The sequence below is a fragment of the Notamacropus eugenii genome, chromosome 5 (assembly GCF_028372415.1).
Source record: "Notamacropus eugenii isolate mMacEug1 chromosome 5, mMacEug1.pri_v2, whole genome shotgun sequence".
Lineage (NCBI taxonomy): Eukaryota > Metazoa > Chordata > Mammalia > Diprotodontia > Macropodidae > Notamacropus > Notamacropus eugenii.
Window position 1 is genome coordinate 455,836,910 of NC_092876.1, and position 20,042 is coordinate 455,856,951.

Sequence of the window (20,042 nt, forward strand, 5' to 3'; positions counted from 1 at the left end):
CTATGCTAAGGGATTGAAGGGCTTGGAATATGATATCCCAGAGGTCAAAGAAGAGAGGTTTAAAACCAAGAATCACCTACCCAGCAAAACTGAGTATATACTTCAGGGAAAAAATTGAATTTCAATGAAATAGAGGACTTCCAAGCACTCTTGATGAAAAGACCAGAGCTGAATAGAAAATATGACTTTCAAATATAAGAATCAAGAGAAACATGAAAAGGTAAACAGGAAAGAGAATGAAGCAGATGGAAGTTAATGACTCTAGGAGAAAGCAAGAAATTATAAAACATTGTGTGTATGGTTATGTATGTATGTGTATATTGTATATATGTAGGTATGTATACGTATATGTGTATATATATAGACATATATATGTATGTATGTATGTACGTATGAAAAAGCACACAGTTGGAAGATGAAATGTTTCTTGGGAAGAGTGAGGAGGCCAGTGTCACTGGATTGTAAAGTACATGGAAAAAAGTCAAGTGTGAAAGGACCAGAAAAATAGGCAAGGGGCCAGATTATGAAGGGCTTTAAAAGCCTGAGGATTTTATATTTGATCCTGGAGATAATAGGGAGCCCTTGAAGTTTATTGAGAACAGAGCTGATGTGATCAGATCTGCCCTTTAGGAAGATCATCTTGACAGCTTAGTGGAGTTTGGACTGAGGTAGAAATAAAACAAATGTGGGGTATGTATGCTTGTGTGTGTGTGTGTGTGAGAGAGAGAGGAACACACAGACACAGAAGAAGAGAGACAAACAAGAGAGAGAGAAACAGAGAGACAGAGAGAGACAAAGAGAGACAGAGACAGATATGAGAGAGCATATCTTTTTTCCTTTCTCCTGTAGTTTAACTGCCTGTGTCTGGCACATGCTGGGTCAAGATATATTCAATCCCCATCATTAGGCCAGTTCCTCCCCCACCTCTCAGTCCCCTGAGGAGTCTTCTCAGTAGCTTGATGATCAGGTTACTTCCTGAATGGCTGCTGTCAGGAGCACCAGACATCTGATTGGTAAAGGAGTGGGTGGTTCTATGTTACTGTGATAGAGCTGCTTGAATTTCTCAGCTTTTTTGTCTTTTAGGCTGAGATGCTAAATCATTCTAAGGTATTAAGTTTCTCAAATGATTTTTTCCAAAACATCCTTTTTTGTGGAACACAGACACCCTAGGATTCCCCCTTTCTATGGCAAGGTTTCTTAATTAATCCTAGTGGCTATTAAAGAATCTCTAACTATGCCTTCTTTTTTCTGGTTTCAATAGCTAAACAACAGATGGCTTGATATAGCAAGGTGTTTGGATTACATACTTTGAGTTATAATAAAAGATTTCAGAGAATTTGAGCTTTTTAATCAGATGACATTATTATTCAGCTACAAATAAATCCCATGGTGAACTTGATTCTCAAAGTAGGCTTTGTCCTTATTACAATATTCTTTTTTATTACTAATTTCCCTCCAATCAAGAGAATAAGAATTTGATAGGTAGCATTATATACAGCTATTTGTTCACAACTTTCAGACTGTTGTTGTTTCATTCCAATCAAACGATGATTAGTTTATACCTGCACATCTGCTACATTCCTTAAAGTTCTACCACGTTTAACTAAGCCTTATTGATTACATAAAGTTCATCCATTCAGCAATATGATATGCCAGCTCAAATTCTGCAGACCATAGTAGGGTAATAACCTGTAAAGATTAAAGGAAAGTGATCAGACACTCATGACTTAATTTTCACTAGACTAACCTGTTTGGTTAATGGCATCTTTAAGCTTAGTTAACTATATGACTACACATAATGGCCCCCAGGGAAAGGTAATTTACCAGAATTGGAACAGCTTGAAAAGTCTGATTCCTACTGTAACTGACTCCTTTGTCACTTGATTTCCTGGCTCAGGTTCTTGTTTTGACTCCCTTTATTTCCCTTTCTTGATACCCTTCCTTGCCTGATTGGGGCTCCTCTACCAAGTTCCATCCCCTGGAAAGATCTCTTGGAATGATATGGCTTCTAGAAGTATTCCGCCTTCTCTGGAGCCACCAACTCCCTTCAAACCACTTCATTCCTCTGCTCCTGCCAAGACAAAATGATAAATGTGTATTAAACTGAACATTTCACTTTTGTCTCTTAATTTTTTAAATTTAATTTTCCTTTTTATGGTTATGAATTCCACCAATGAGCAATCATGAATAATTCTCTATACAAAGAAAAACAAAATTGAGAATTGCATATGGAACTGTGAATCCCTACTTTGTACTCTTGTTAAAGTCTAATTCAAATTGAACATGGTAGTTCTAGCTCTGTCATATTTGTCTGTCCCTCTTTCTGGCCTTCTTTATTTTCTTTTCTATGATTTAAAAAAAATGATTCATTGACACTTTTCTTTCTTTTCATCCTTTTTTAAAGGACTATCCCTAATCTATCCGGCCAAAGTTTCCTGCCCAAAATAAAGTAAAATGGAATAAAGGTCCCCCTGTAAAAATAAATGTAGTCAAACAAAAATGAATCCACACATCAGCCTTATCAGAAAATGTAATTCTCATTCTGCATTTCTTGGTCATTCCATTTCTGTCAAGAAGTAGGAAGCACAAGCTGTCCTTGGTGTCATGATTGGTCATTTGGAGTCATGACTGGTGATGACACTGATCACAGACCTTAAGTCTTTCAAAGTTACCATTTGTTACAATGTTGCTGTTGTTGAATAAACTGTTTCCCTGGTTCTGCTAACTTCATTCTTTATCACCTCATGTAAGTCTTCCTTGGTTTCTCTAAATTTGTTCCTTTCATAATTTTGTACAGCACAGTAATGTTCCATCATATTCATACGCCATAATTTGTTCCATTATTTGATAGTAAAATACTTTGTTTCCAATTCTTTTCTACAACAAAAATGGTATTTTTCTACAGAGGGATAATTTTTCTCTTTCTTGGGGCTTTTTAGGGTTATAGGCTCAGTGCTGCTCTTGTACTTTCTGTGTTAGTGGGGCCAGCTTATAGCTTCCCCAATAATGTGTTGGTTCAATTGTACTCTTCCCACTTTTATAACAATTGTTTTAAAATTGTTCTTTTTGGACATTTTTGACAGTCTGATTGGGCTTGAAGTAAAAAAAATCAGAATTATTTTAAATGGCATTTCTCTCATTCTTAGTGATTTAGAGCATTTTTATACGGTTGTTGATTGTTCGCCTTTCTTTTTTTGAAAACTGCTCATTCCTTTCCTTTAACTGTTTACTGGGGCCTATTTCTCATATTTGGATCAATTTCCCATATATCTCGATGATCAGATCTTTATCAGAGAAATTTGCTGCAAAGTTTCCTTCCTCCTATGAACTGTTCTTCTAATTCTAGTTTGCATTAATTTTGTTTGTGCAAAAGCTTTTTAATTTTATGTAATCAAAATTTCCCATTTTATGTATGATGAAAGTCTCTATCCCTTATTTGGCTAAGAACTCTTCTTCTATCCAAAATTATGAAAGTTATTTCCTTCCTTGTTCCTCTAATTTGTTTATGATATGACATTTTATATCTAGGTTATATGTACATTTAGGGTTTATTGTGGTGTATGGTGTGAGAAATTTCTTTAAAGCCAATTTCTGCCAGACTACTTTTCAGGTTTTCCAGAACTTTTGGTTAAATTAATGAATCTTTATTCCAGTAATTGCAGTTCTTGGTTTTATTGAATAATATATTACTCTTTGTCCACTTCCTTCTGGGTTTTGTGTACCTGTGTTCCACTGATAGACCTTTCTATTTTTTAACCAGTATTAAATAATGCTATTGATAACTGCTTTCCACCATCAGACATTGACTCTGCTGGGTGATGTGATCTGTTTAGCCAGAGTGATGCAGAGCTCTTTCATTCTAGGACAACAGCCTTTAGGACTGGAAGAAACTTCTTTCTTTTGACTCCCCCAAAGGAAGGTCCAGATCAAAGGTTTTTGAGGAAAAGAGGTAGTCTCTCCCATTGACAAGTTATTCTAGATTTAAAAGTCCTTTTCCTCCTAAACCACACTTTTTTGCCTTAGGATAAGGATTCTTAACTTGGGTATTATGCATCATTTTGGCAGACTGATGAAGTCTGTGGCTGCTTTGACTGAAAAGTATTTTTAAATGAATAAAATAATTACATAGAATAATTACAAAGAAACCCAGTAATATACAAGTATAGTTACAAAATATTTTTTTAAAACAGAATTTCATGGACTTCAGGTTAAGAATTAGTCTCATTCAATCACTTTTGCCTCCGAAATTCTTTTGGAAACCTTACCTAGATGAATAACTAGGAGCAAAGGTGTGAATGCAGTCCATACCTCTGAGGTACCTTTTATTTTCTGGCCTCTTCAGTGCAATTCAAGCATTCAAACATTGGTAGGGATTTCTATTTTGCCACAGAAAGATTTTCCCATTGTCTTTGAATATCTCAGTATTTTAGCCTGGCAGATCTTAGATCTTTAGTTTTTGACAAAAATCTCACTGAGGCACACTCCCTGACAGACAGACAGATAGATAAATGGAAAGATAGATCTATAGATGGATATAGATATAAATATAGTTGGAGATATAACTAGGTGGTACAGTGCCAGTCTTGGAATCAGGAAGACTCATCACAAGTTCAAATTTGACCTCAGGCATTGACTAGCTGTATGACCCTGGGCAAGTCACTTAACCCTGCTTACCTTAGCTTGCTGATCTGTAAAATGAGCTAGAGAAGTAAATGGTAAACCAGTCCAGTATCTTTTCCAAGAAAACCTCAAATAGGGGTCATGAAGAGTTGGATATGATTGACATGACTGAACAACAACATAGACAAAGATAAAATAAATACAGAAAAATGGAAGCTTTGCCCAGGCCAGTGTTCATCTGAGGTGTCACTAGAATGTTGAGGGGATGGAGCCACAGACCAATCAGTTGCCATATCCTTGACAATGATAAAATTGAGTAGCAAGAGGTTGAAAGGGGAGAGATAGTAGCTAACTCTCCGTCATATGCACTAGCATAGGGAACTTTCATATCCAAAGAAATCCAAAGAAAACTTTTTGAAAAGTTGAAAATCAGGAAGTAAAATAAACACTTGTAGTATTAACTAACAGTTGCCATGTTAACTCATATTTCTGTGGGGTGCTATGGTTTCTATAGTGGGTTTTGTGTATTATCTCATTTGTTACTTTAAAAAACTTTAGAAAATAATTTATATTGACACATTTTATTTTTCCTCAAAACTTACCTTTCCCAATATATTCATCCTTTCCATCTCTCCCAGAAACCCGCCCCTTATAACAAAAAATAAAAATAAGAAAAAGGAAGGAGGGGGGAAAACCAGAAAAACTGAACAAAATATCAATCAAATCTGACAATATATTCTATCATTTTTATAGTTCTTCATTTTTTCAAAGAAAGGAGAAAAGTTTACTCTCATATTTTTTGCTTTTGGGGCCAAGATAGGTCCTTGTAATTATACAGTAATTATGTACATATACATTCACTACATATAAATAGAGGTCTATATATTTGTTGTTGTTTTTATTATTACTTTAGTTGTATAAATTATTTGACTGGTTTGGCTTATTTCATTTTGCAACACATAAATTTACTCTGTATTCTTTAATTCATTATTTCTTACTATACAGAAATATTCCATTATACAAGTTGTTTAACCATTCCTGTGTCAATAGACATTTACTGTTTTCAGGTCTTTGCTGTTACAAAAGGTGCTGCTGTAAATTGTTTTACATAAATTAGATTTTTTTTTACCTCTTTGGAGGTTATACATATGACACTTAAAAAAGTTGAGAAGATAGTAGACTGCATAGTGAGTGCTAGGGAACATTTGAATGGGATATTAAAGTCCCCTAGTATATGGGCAGGAGTTGGAGAGGAGAGGAATTTGGTGAACCAAGTACTGAATTCTTTGAGAAAAAAATGAGAAGACTCTGTGAGTTGCTATACTACAGCTACCAGAATTTTGATTGGATAGATAATTTTGATTGAGTGGACTTTAGTGACAGAAGTAAACAGTGTCTGAAAGTGACTACTAGGAACATGGAATATTCTTCAGGGGAATCTGTACTCTTGAGGCCATATGCGGCCCTCTAGGTCCTCAAGTGCATCCCTTTGAATGAATCCAAACTTCGCAGAGAAAATCCCCTTAATGAAAGGATTTTTTTTTTGTAAAAGTTGGACTCAGTCAAAAAGCAGTACCCAAAGACCTAGAAGGCCTCATGTAGCCTGGAAGTTGCAGGTTCCCCACCCCCGTTCTACTACTTTATGTGACTGTTGTGTAGGTATTTGTGGGGATACATGAGGGAAAGTGCAATGAGGACTGGGCATGATAGCCAGGGATGCAGTGTTGTGGGGGACAGTCAAGTCTTAGAATGGGTTAATAGATGGAAAGAGTATGAGAGAAAATGGTATAGGATGAAGAGAAGTTTTTTCACTATAGAATGGGAGTTTTAGAGGGCACAGTGGATGGCTTGGGCAGAGTTAGATTGAGACATGGGTGAGGTCAGGTTGCTGAAGATTGGGATGAGACAATAGGAGAAAGAAGCAGGAGACAGTTTTCTCCCAAATAAGTTAGTGATAAAATGATGTATATGTGATAAATATTGGGTGGTAAACTGTCATATAGGGTGAATATTATATATTATATAAATATATATTATAGAGGTAAATATTATACAGGGTGATAAATTATCATATGGGGGAAAAACAGAAGAAGCCACAGGGCTGAGTGGGCAGCAGATGGAAAGAGAAATTCAGTCACCAAGGGGTACTGCAGGGACAGCCAGGCCTGGTCTGTGTCTACTCCTTTACTTGGAATCTGATGGAGGAAACAGGATATTGGGGAAACGATCCTTCAGCCAGCAATGGGTGTTGGTCAGCTGGGTTTGGGACTAACTTTGGCCTAGTATCTATAAGGCATAGACATAGACAGTGTGTTGATTTGTTTGGCATAAGTTGACTTATTTGCTGTAAGTAAGGGCTGGGATGGGTGGGGAGAATGGTGAGTGAGGCACTGGGAAATATCATTGTTGTAAATTTAAGAAAGAGCGTTAGTAAAACTTTACAAAATAACAATGAATTTTGCGGTAGATCTGTCACTGAACAATGTTGACTGACTGGCTCTGCAGTCCCAATGGAATATTTCACAATTCCCCTCTCTTACCTTAAAGGAACTCTTGAGGTGAGGTAGAAAAAGAAAAACAAACTGAAGATTAAGTTGAAATCTATCTCTGAAGAGCAACAATGACAGCCTTTAGCTTTTCTCTTTACTTGCCTGTGGGCAGGAAGAAAGTTCTGTGCTCCACATTCCTAGGTGATAGGGGTTGTGACCTAGCATGGACAGGTTAGAGGTCAGAAACTAATGCACAGGATGAAGGAGCTGTGTGAGCAAGGGCCTATCACTGAGGAGAACGTAGAGTCACATGGCCAGGGGCCGGTATCGTGGGAGATCCAAAATTAGGAATTCAGGGGGAATGGACGTAAAGATTAATAAAAGCTTTCGTGATTTCATGACAGGTCTTGTTCTTTATTTAAGGTGAGCATGTTTCTCACTATTGGGAGTTTGTTAGATGGGCTCACTTCTAACGTTGCCCATTCCAAAATGTGCAGATTTTCTGGTCACAATGAAATTCTTAAGAGAAGCTTTGGAGTAAACCTGAAAGAGTTTTGGCCTAATATCCGGAAAGCAGATTGAGAATTGTTGCTCCCAACATGAATTCTAGGGAGAAAATGACAAAGAGTAGAGAAGAAAATGGCAAAGTACTCTAGTATCTTTGCCAAGAAAACCCCAAATGGGGTCAAGAAGAGTTGGCCATGACTGAACCACAAAATGGCAAAAACAACATAGAATCATAATAGTAAGACTTCTCTATAAGGATTTGAGATTTACAAAACAGGTTCTCCACAAAAACCTGGTAGTCCGTCAGTCAGTTAATCAATCAATCATTCAAGTACATTTGTTAAGTACTTACTTATTAAGTTCTCATTACATGCTAGGTACCGTGCTAACCACTGGGGATTTAAAGTGAGATAAAAACTAAGTCCATGCCTTCAAGGAGTTCACATTCTAACGAGGAAGACAATATACAAGCAAATCATGCTTGTGAGATGCGACTATACCATCTTGTTGTTCAGTTGTTTCAGTCATGTCCAACTCTTCATGACTCCAATGGGGGTTTTCTTGGCAAAAATACCAGAATGGTTTGCCATTTCCTTTTCCAGCTCATTTTACAGATGAGGAAACTGAGGCAAACGGGGTTAAGGGACTTGTCCAGGGTCCCATGACTAGTAAGTGTCTGAGGCCAGATTTAAACTCAGGAAGATGAGCCTTCCTGTCTCCACGCCTGGCACTCTATCCATTGTGCCACTACCTAGCTGTGTTACCCTCATTTTACAGATGAGGAAACTGAGACTAAGAAGATCTAAGTGATTTATGCAGGGTCATATAGCTAATAAGTGTCTGAGTCAGGAATTGAACTTGAGTCCTCCTGATTCAAAGTCTGACACCCTCCCTTGTGCACCTTGCTGCCTCTGGCATCTAGCACAGGCATGGTGGTAACATGAGTAGAGAGAAAGGAACACATATGAGAAGTATTTGAAAGTAAAAATGACAGGATTAGACAAGGGATTGGATATGTGACATGAGAAAGAGAGTGAGGAGCCAAGGATGACACAGAGATTGTGAATCTGAGTGATTGGGAGGATTCTGGTTCCCTGTAGCAGTAAGCACCCTGGCATCCACAGGACAGCCGCTGCACAGGTTCTTACATCTGCTTTTCTAAAAGGAAAACAACTCTCAAAGGGTCAACAATCACTTTAATCAAACACATATACCAACGAAGAAAATACAAGCCGGGCCAACAGACAGGGCTTCCAGCTGTCTGATCATAGGCAACACGTAGATCATTACCAGACAGAGAAGCACCAACGTTTGGGTTTTCAGAACCTGGGGTGTTCCTTAAAACAGCTACCCAGAGTCTCACCTGACACAAGAATCTTCTTCCAAAAACTAAGCCCCTAAGTAAAACTTCACCCTAGCTTTTCAGAGCTGGAGAGCACAGACCCTTGTGACCCAGTGCCTTATTAGCAATTAGCAAAAGGTGTGGGCCTTCATACACAACAAGTCTCCCCTAATCAAGTCTCCCTCAATTGCCCCACCTGAGGCCTTTCAATAGGCTGGGAAGATTTTTAACTCCCATTACATTCCCTTAATAAAAAAAAAAAATAACTGGGAAGAGGCCAGAATTTTGGGAGAAAGATAATGAATTCTGTTTCAGACATGGTGAGTTTGAGATGCCTATAGCACATCCATTTAGAAATGTCTAAAGGCAGTTGGTAACTAGCTGGAGATCAGGAGAGAAATTAGGGCTGGATATATAGATCTTGAATCATCTCCGTAGAGATGATAATTGAACCTATGGAAACTGATGAGATCACTAAGCAAGATAGTATAGAGGAAAAAAAGAAGGGAGTACAAGACAGAGCTTTGAATCACACCCAAGGCTGATGGGCATGAAGACCCAGCGAAGGACAATGACGTACAGACAGACAAGTAGGAAAAGAACCAGGATAAAGCAGGACCATGAACACCTGGAGAGGTGAGTATATTCTGGAAGGCAAAATGAGCCATGACCTCAAAGTATGCAGAGAGGTCAGGAAAGGTGAGGATTGAGAAAAGGCCATCAAAGGTGGGAATTAAGGGGTAGCAGGTGACTTTGGAAAATGATGGGGTCAGATATCAGCTTACCTAGGGTTTAGAAGTGAATGAGAGGAGAGGAAGTGAAGGCACCTAGTATATGGGACTTCCTCAAGGACTTCAGACAGGAAGCAGAAGAGGGATATAGAATAATAAGTAGCAGAGATAGCTGAATCAATTGAATGAAGTTTAATCAAGTTTTTTTATGGCTATGGGAGATAAGAGACTTTTTTGTAGATAGCAGGAAAAAAGCCAGAAGATGGAAATCAATTAAGGATGAGAGAGAGAACGAGAGAGAGAGAGAGAGAGAGAGAGAGAGAGAGAGAGAGAGAGAGAGAGAGAGAGAGAGAGAGAACAATCTGTTAGAGCCAGTGGCAAGAGATAGAACTGTGTATTTCAAGTATTATCTCCATTTTACAGATGAGGAAACTGAGTCTTAGAGAACTTAAGTAAACTGTCCATCATCACAATTAGATTTGTGTGAGAGCCAGAATATAAAGCAAGGTCTCAACTCCAAGCTGAGAGTATTTCCATCCTATCACACTGCTTCTAGTATCTTAATACTTGGAATGAATGAATGAATTTTTAAAAGCATTCACTAAAAGTTTACTATGTCCCAAGCACGATTTTTTTGTTTGTTTGTTTTGTTTTGTTCAGTTGTGGCCTGACTTTTTGTGACCCCATTTAGGGTTTTTGTGGCAAAGATACAGGAGTGGCATTTCCTTTCTCCAGCTCATTTTACACATGAGGAGCTGAGGGAAGCAGCGTTAAATGCCTTGCCCAGTAAACTAGTAAGTATCTGAGACCAGATTTGAATTCCTGGTTCTCTATCCACCGTACCCTAGCTGCCCCTCCCAAAATAACTTCAAAAGTTCATTTTTGTTCCTCCCATACTTGCTGCAAGAATCTCCTCTGACAACTCATTTTCTAGTCTCTGCTTGAAGACTTTCAGAAAATGAGTGGCTCAGTTGATAGAGCACTGCCTCAGGAGTCAGGAATACCTGAATTCAAATCTGGCCTCAGACACTAGCTCTGTAACTCTGGGCAATTCACTCAACCCTGATTACTTCCAAAAAAGGAAAAAAAAGAAGAAAATTGGAACTCAGTATCCATAACAGTAGTTCATTCCATTTTTGGACAGCTCTAATTGGTAGTAGTTTGATAACATTAATATCGGTGCTCTCTCTCTCCCTCCGTCTCTCTCTCTCTCTCTCTCTCTCTCTCTCTCTCTCTCTCTCTCTCTGTGTCTCTCTGTCTAGACCTCTCTCTGTCTCTGTCTGTCTGTCTGTCTGTCTGTCTGTCTGTCTGTCTGTCTGTCTGTCTGTCTCTCTCTCTCTCTCTCTCTCTCTCTCTCTCTCTCTCTCTCTCTCTCCCTCCCTCTCTCTCTCTCTAAGGTGTCTAGGTTTTGGGGAGTCTCAAGTTCCAAAGGTGGAAAGACTAAATATTAAACTCTCTATGGTTTTCAAAGGGTTCTTAACTTGATGTCACTCAACTCCACCTCAATTCTGGGGACAGGGCAGGTGTGGATTTGGAGATTTCCTCAATCAAAAAGTAGTTCTTGAGCCTCCCATTCACTGGTGAAATCCTAAATCCTTCTCTGCTTTTCTTCAGTGATCCATAGCCATGTCACAATGACATAATGAAGATGATGACTCTCCCTGGAAGCAGATACACATGCTTAGATACTGTTGGCAGCATTTTTTTTAAGGATATGACAGTTCAGCAGACATCTCTTTATTTCCTACCTGGCAGCATTACTTAGGTATGTCCCTGTTACCTTCAAAAATAAAGGCAAACACTTTGATCCAGGAATACCACTGATAAAGTCTAGGGGTGCTAGGAACCCTGAAATACAGGGTATAGGGCAGATCTACCTCAAATGAATTTGATCACACAAGTCTTCTTTCTGTCAGAGTAGTAAGGTTTTATTATAACACCGGTTGGGATGGTGAAATTCTAAGAATCTGTGCAATTTAATGTAGGTAAGATTGGTACTTTTATACTGAAAAAGACTCCTTGATTCCTCCTATATTTTCTCGGTCATTTTTTTTTGCATCATGAGTCCTTTGGAAATGTTTTAGGTCCTTGCATTGCTGTGAAGGGCTAACTTTATCAGATATATTCCTTGAACACTGTGGCTCTTACTATGTATAATGTTCTCCCGGTTCTGCTTACTTCACTCAGCATCAGTTCATATAATCTTTCAAGGTTTTTTTCTGAAGTCCTCCTATTCATCATTTCTTATAGCACAGTAGTATTCCATTACACTCATATACCTCAACTTGTTTAGCCATTCCCCAACTGATGGGCATCCCCTCAATTTCCAATTTTTGGCCACCACAAAAAAAGCTGCTGTATTTATGTACATGTGGGACTCTGTGGTGGTTTTGATGGAATCAACTTGATTTTGAGTTGAGTGTAGGTAAGGTTACAAAGGAAAGTGAATTCTGAATAGTGGGTGTTACAAAGGTAGACAATACTAGGGCAGAGATTCAATTCACAAGAGAATTGAATTCTGAGTGGAGGTAGTTACAAGAAGTTTCCCCAGAATTTAAATGGAGGGTGAAGTTTGATTGTAGGTGAGGGTAAGGAGTTTAGACTTACTGGGGGTGGGGGGTGGGGGTGGCAGTGTCTACCTCCCTTCTGAGTATTTTTAAAATATTTCATTGATATATTCCTCTTTTCTTAGTGGTGGTGGTAGCAAAGAAATCACTTATCACTCCTCCCTACAAGAGCTCCTCCCAAACTTTCTTTTATAACAAGTACAGTCAAACAAAATAAATCATATATTGGATGCGTTTGGAAATGTATGTCTTATTCTGCACCTCTGAAGCCAGATTCATCATGACTCTTGTGGACCTCTGAATGGTTATTTCATTGATCATAACTCTTAAGTCTTCTGTAGTTGTTTTTCTTGGTATCTTGCTGTTTGTTATTGCATAAATTGTGTTAACTGCATTCACTGCACTCTGCATCACTTGATACAATCATCGCAGGTTTCTCTGGATCCATCCCTTTTCTCATTTTTAACAGTGCAATAATATTCCAACATTTATTCTATCATTACCAAATTGATGGGTTTATACTTTGTTTAAAATTCATATACCATTATTTGTTCTACTCTTACTGAGTGTCCGTCCACTGTGTTTCCAACTCTTTGCTACAACAGAAAATTTTCTGCCCTCTTTCTTTGATCTTTTCAGAAAATATGCCCGGAAGTGATATTGCTTGCTCAAAAGTTGCACACAGTTCTGTGCTTTGGGGAGATGGAGCTCCAAACCACATTCTAGAATGTCTAGACTACTCCATGGCTTTACTGATAGTACATTACTATACCTGTTTTTCTGCAGTCCTCCTAACAATCGTCATTTTCCTTTTTTGTTTTTTACCGTTTTTGTTGGTAGGAAAGGTATGAGGCGAAATCTCTCAGTTGTTTTAATTTGCCTTTCTCTAATTCAATCCACATTTATCAAGCATCTACTATGTGACAGGTATTGAGGATACAAAAAGGGGCACTAAAGATAGCCCTTGCCCTCAAGAAGCTTACAATTCAGTGATTAATCTAATCTAATTAATTTAATTATTAGCAATTTGAATATTTTTATGTGGTTGTTGATAGCTTGTCTTTCTTGTTTTGAGAACTGATTTTTTTTCCCTATCCTTTGACCTTTTATCTATTTGGGAAATGGCTCATATGTTTGAATCAAATCCCCATATAGTTTGGATATCAGCCCTTTTTCAGAGAAATTTTCCACCAATATTTCCCCTCCAATTTTCCCTTCCAATTCTAATTGCATTGTTTGTGGAAAGAAAAACTATTTACTTTTATGTAACTAGTTGTTCATTTTATATTTTATGTTCCTCTTTACCCCTTTTTTAGTTATGAATTCTTCTCACATCCATAGATGTGAAAAGTAGCATCTTTCCTGCTCCTCTAATTTCTCCGCTAATAGTGCGATCTTTTACACCTGGGTCATATATCCATTTGGAGCTCATTTATAGTTTGAAATGTTGCTTTTCTGAAAGCAATTTCCTTCTGACTTTTCAACTTTCCTGATAGTTTTTGTCAAATAGTCCTTATCTCAGGTAGTTGGAGTCCTTAGGCTAATTGAATAGTCTTCTACTTTAGTTCTTTCAGTTTTTTGTGTACCTAATCTGTTCCATTGAGGGACTATTCTATTTTTTCACCAATTCCAAACAGTTTTGATGATTACTACTTTGTACCATAAGTAGGAGCTCTGGTCCTAGGAGGCCAATTTTCTTCTCATTTTTTTTTCATTATTTTCCCTGACATTTTTGATCTTTTGTACTTGTAGATGAATTATGTTATTTTCCCCCAGATCCGTAAAGTAATTTTTTAGTAGTTTGATGGGTATGGGTGATTTTACTTTCCAATTCTTTCTTGCACTGAAGCCCCTGCCTAGTGCTCTGGACCTTCTGCCTCTAGTTGGGCACAGCTTGTCCCTGAGGAAAAGCCGTTAAACAATAGGCTGGGCATCTTTCATACTCCCCAATGAAACCACTTCCATCTGTACTAGCACAAAGGCATCTGCCCTGTCTTGTTGCCAGGCTAATCTCCCAAACGGGATGTGGAGAATCTTCTGTCCAAAGAAGAAGCAACTGTTCCTTCTACTTCAGGCCTCCCATGCCCTCTCCACCCCAGGTCATTCTCCTTTCTTCCTCAATGGGTTTAATATGTACAATTTTTCTCTCTTCTCCAACTCTTGCTTTCATACATAGTGATTTTTCCTCAAATACCTTAACCACTTAATTCCTCAACCTATTTACCTCCCGTGAACTACTACTCCTCTACCCCACCTCAGTCACACACAAAGATGGTCATATACTTGATCTTGCTATCCACAAATGTACTACCTCCATGTTCAAGATTTTTGAAATTCCCTTATTTGACAATAATCCATTGTCTTTTAACCTCTTCTTTTGCCCTCCTTCACATAACCCAGTTCTCCATCTACACCATGACCTCCAGTCCCTGGACTCCCTCAATCCTCTTCCAGGCTATCTCCTTTGTACTAACCACTATCTCCTTTTCTCTCCATCTTGACTCCTTGGTGAATCAATTCAACTGTATGCTATCCTCCTCTTTTGAATTCCTAGCCCCTTTATCAAATTGCTGATTGTAGCCAGCCAAGCCTCAGCCTTGGATCTCTCCCACCATCTGTCTCCTTTGTGCCTACACATGTGCTGCTGAATGGAGGTGGAGAAAAATCACACAACTGTTCTCACTGGATCCACTGCAAATTTGTTACATTCCCTCAACTGGATCCTCAGTGCCGCTATAGGCAATCCTACTGTACCTCCCTTTTCATTTCACTATGCCACTCTCCTTAGCAGTTCTTCCAAATCTTTTCATCTCATCAAACCTCCCATTACTCCTTTTCCCCTTTACTTCCGCTCTCCGCTAAGAACCTTGCCTCATTATTTTACAGAATAAACTCAGGCCATTTGCCATGAATTGCTTCTTTTTCCCTTTTCTTCATCTGTTATCACACAGGTGCCATTTGCCATTATCTTTTCCTTTAACTGTCTTAGATGACTAACCAAGATTTCCTTACTAAGGCTAATCCTTTTACTTGTTCAAATGATCCCATTTCCACCCTGTGTCCTCCAATAGTCATCCCTACTTTTTCACTTATTTTCCATCTTTCCATCTCTTCTGGCTCATTTTCTCCTGCATACAAACATTTCCATGTCTCCCCTATCCTGAAAAACCCCTCACTTGACCCTTCCACCCCCACTATCATGTCCCTTCTGCCCCTTACAGCTAAACCCCACAAAAAGTCCCTCTACGATAGATGCCTCCATTTTCTCTCCTCTCACCCTCTTCTTAACCCCTTATAATACGGCTTCTGACCTTTTCATGTCACTGAAACCGCTATCTCCAAAGCTACGAATGATCTCTTAGTTGTCAGACCGAAGGCCCTTTTTCTCAATCCTCATTCTCCTTAACCTCTCTGCAGCTTGACATTGTTGATCATTCTCTCCTCCTCGATACTTTATTCTCTCTAGGTATTCTGGACACTGTTTTCTCCTGGTTTTCCTCCTACCTCTCTGGTCAATCCTTTTCTTTCTCCTTTGCAGGATCCTCCAGATCATATTCATCCCTCAAGGTTATGTCTTGGGTCCACTTCTCTTCTCCCTTTATACTACTTTACCTGGTGATCTCATTAGCTCTTATGGATTTCATTACCATCTCTTTCCTAATGATTCTCAAATCTACCTTGCCTGCCCCAGTCTATTTGTTGACCCCAAATCTCACATGTCCAACTGGCTTTCAGACATTTTGAACTGGATGTCCAGCAGACATCTTAATCTCAACATGTCTAAAGCAGAACTCATTATCTTTCCCCCTAAACCCTCTCTACCTTCTACCTTTCCTATTTACTATAGAGGGCAGCACTATTCTCCCTGTCCCTCAAACTTTCAATCTAAGAGTCATCTTGCAATCCTTGGTATCCTCACCCTCCCGATCCATGCTGTTGCCAAGGACTTTCAACTCTGCCTTTTCAATATCTCTTCAATACTTTGTCTCCTCTGCCACTGAGACCCCTCTAGTGCAGGCCCTTATCACCTCTACTTAGATTATTGCAATAACTTGCTGGTGGGTCTGCCTACCTCAAGTCATTCACTCCCAGCTCTTATCCATCCCCCAATTAGTCACAAAAGGGATTCTCCTAAAGTACAGGTCTGATCAAGTCACTCCTCAGCCTCCATATCCCCTCCCTCCTCTCGATAAACTCCAGCACCACCTTAGTGTCTCCACGATTAAATACAAAATGCTCCGTTTGGCATTTAGAGACTTTTCTAACCTAGCACCCTCCTGCCTTTCCAATCTTCTTACACCTTACTTCCCAACTTGTCCCCTTCAATCCAGTAACACTGGCCTTCTGGCCATTCCAGGAACTTAACATGCCATCTATCAGCTCCCAGTATCCTTTCTGGCTGTCCTCCATCCCTGGAACACTCTCCCTCCTCTGCTCTGTCCACTGACCTCCCTAGATTCCTTAAAGTCCCAGCTAAGATTCCATTTTTTACTAGAAGTAAATCCCCAATCCCCCTTAATCCTAGTGACTTCTCTTTTCCTATTTATCCCGTATTTAGCTTGCTTTGCACATATGTATGAGCATATTATCTCCCCAATTAGATTGTAACTTTCTTGAAGCCAGGGACCCTCTTTTGCCTCTTTTTTTAAAATTCCCATTGCCATGTTTATTGATAGATTGATAGCTTAGATGGATTCTCTAACCTGGGGTTCCATGTGTTGTCACCTTTCAAGACTGTCAGAGGACGGTGTTACTTTCATTCATTCCTTCAATCAGTCAGTCAATAAACATATTTCAAATATTTACTGGTACCAGACACTGTCCTAAGAGCTGGGAAAAGACGCTCTCTGTGCTCAAGAAACTCAGTCTAAAGGGGCAGCATGAAAATGACTGTGTACAAAAACGATGATATATACAGGATAAGTTGGAGATAATCAACCCAAAGAAGGGTCTAGAATGAAGAAGGGGTAAGGAAAGGTTTTTGGGAGAAGGTGACTTTTTAGCTGGGACTTGAAAGAATCCACGAAAGCCAGGAGGTAGAGAGGAGGAGGGAGAGCATTTAAGGCATGGATTTTCTAATTCCTGTCCCTATCTGCCAAACCTCTGTTACATTCTATGGAAGGTTATATTAGGGTGTTATTCAATCTAATTGTACACATTTATTAGGCGACTACTTTGTTTCAGGCACCGTCACTGAGGACACGATGAAAAAAATGAAAGCCAGTTCCAACCTTCAAGAAGCTTACCTTCCTGGTATGTAAGAGTTGATCGAGTCTCCATATCCTCTCCCTCTTCTCCCCCCATACTCAATAAACTCAAGCAGCTTCCTGTTGCCTCCGGGATCAATACAAAATACCCTCTATGGTATTTAGAGACTTTCATAACCGGGCATCCTCCTACCCTTCTTACACCTTATTTCCCAACGTGTCCTCTTCATCCAATAACACTGGCCTCCTATTCCATTGGAGAAGAATATGTCTTGTACAATAATAAGTGCAATTATAAAAATTCAGGGAGTTGTAGGGGAAAAAGAGAGATCCAGGCAGAATGTTTTAGAAAGGAAACACTTTCATCAGGGAACACAAGGAAGGCTTTGTTGAGGAGGTGGCCTCTAAATTAAGCTTTGTCAGAACATGATTTAAGAAGGATAATTTACTAAAATACAAAGGGAAACATATTTATGTGTGTTGCGTAGAATTACAAAATATCACTACTATTCCCCAGTTAAAACTGATTTTGTCTTATCCCAGCTAGGTGGCAAAATGAATAAAGCACCCAGGCTCAAGTCAAGAGGTCCTGAGCTCAAATCCAGCCTCAGATACTAGCTGTATGACCACGGGCAAGTCACTTAACCCTGTTTGCCTCAGTTTCCTTATCTGCAAAATGAGCTGGAGAAGAAAATGGCAAACCACTCAAGTATTTCTGCCAAGAAAATCCCAAATGGAGTCAGGGAGAGTCAGACACTACTGAAAAAATTCAACAACTTATCCCGGATCTTTTTGGGTTTATCTTTTAACTAGTTCTTCATTTGTTGTGGCTGAATCATTCAATTGTGTCCAATTCTTCATGACCCCTTGGACCATACCATCCATGGGATTTTCTTGGCAAAGAAACTAAAGTGCTTCACCATTTTCTTCTCCAGTGGATTAAGGTAAACAGGTAAAATGATTTACCCAAGGTCATACAGCTAGTAATGAGGCTAGATTTGAACTGAGGTCTTCCTGCCTCCAGACTCAGGAAGATATCCACTGAGATGCCTCACTAGAAACACTTCATAAACAACAGCTTTTCATTTTATCTTAGTGCTCCTACCTGATCCTGTGCAAATTATACTCCATACAATCTTTTGTTTGGTTTGGTTTAAAGACAGTCTCTTTACTTTGTCCACTCTGGAATAGGGGGCTACCATGCTTCCAAAGTCACACCTAAATGATAAGGGTTATCTTTGCTAAGGATAAGAGCTGCGACTATACTCATGGTTAAATTATCATTAAAGCAACAGTAACATCACCAATGATCCTTCTTTCTGTACCAGAGGCTAGCCACAAGGGTCATTCTTACTGCTCAGCCTCAATGTTCCAACACTACTCCTATCTTGCATTTGTTTCGAGGACTGGATTTTCTTCCTGTGCTCTTGCCCCAATTTACCTTAGAGATAACAGTGAAGACAAAATGAGCTACCAGATTTCAAAGTACCTTCTAGCTTTTTGTGGCTTAGCTCTTTGAGAAGGCCCTCTACATGGAGGGCTTCCATTTCCTTTCCTCTCACCCTCTTCTTAAGCCTAGAGTTCAGCTTCCCAAATGGCACCATTAAACCACTTCATCAGGTTACCAATGATCTCTTAATTGCCATATCTAATAACCTTAGCCCATTTTCATCCTTCTTCATGTCTTTGCAGCTAACACATTGTTTACCACCCTCTTCTCTTTAGGTTTTCATGAAAACCACTGTTCTCTCCTGGTTCTAGCCTATATGTCTTGACTGTTTCCTTGTCAATATCTTTGCTGACTCTTAATCCAGGTCACAACTGCTAACAATGAGTGTCCCATGCGGCTCTGCCCTGGGCCCTTTTTCTCTTCTATTCTTTATTTTACTTGATGATCTCATCTGCTCCTTCAGATTGAATTATCATAGCTGTGCTGATGATTCTCAGATCTACTTATCCAGCCCTAATCTCTCTGGCTCACAGCCAGTCTCACATCTTCAATTGCTTGTTGGACATGTTGACCTGGATTGTGAATTTTTTAAGGGTAGGGGCTGTCCTTTACCTTTCTTTGTGTCCACAGTGCATAGCAAAGTATCTAGCATAGAGTAGGGGCTTAATAAATGTTTATTGGTTAGTTAAAAAAAAAAGAAATGGCAACCACTTCAAAAATTATTGTCCAGTGTTTGGGAAAACTAAAAGACCCAGCATCAAGGTCAAGTTTTAGAGGCAGACTGAAGTCCTTCAGAACGGTAGTGGTAGGCCACTTAGTCATTGAGTCTAAGACATGAACAGATGTTACACCTCGTTCCTTGGTGAGAGAAATGATTATTAAATAACCAACTATTAATATTGGGGACATTCAATATTTTTTCCTTTTTATTTCCTCATTCTTTATTAGGTCCAATAAGTCTCTTAAGATCGGGGATGAGACCACCCCATTTGGGAAGCTTCGTTCTGACTAAAGAGTAAAAAGAACTTAATCAAAGTGAATTCTGCCCATTGTGTTTTATTCAGGATTGAGTGGGGGTTGATACTTTTGTCTAGATTGTCCAGGCTGGGGTAGGGGAAGTGGTCTGGGA

General features: G+C 39.1%; 1 protein-coding gene across 1 annotated transcript in view; it reads right to left on the minus strand.

Moving 5' to 3' along the window:
* Positions 1–1,973: 1,973 nt before the first annotated feature.
* MBTPS2 (membrane bound transcription factor peptidase, site 2) overlaps positions 1,974–20,042 on the minus strand; it is a 78,450-nt gene continuing 60,381 nt past the window's right edge. Inside the window, exon 10 of the mRNA XM_072615284.1 lies at positions 1,974–2,071. Coding sequence (XP_072471385.1) covers positions 2,058–2,071 — 14 coding nt within the window. The 3' untranslated portion in view covers positions 1,974–2,057. The remainder of the gene's footprint in view (positions 2,072–20,042) is intronic.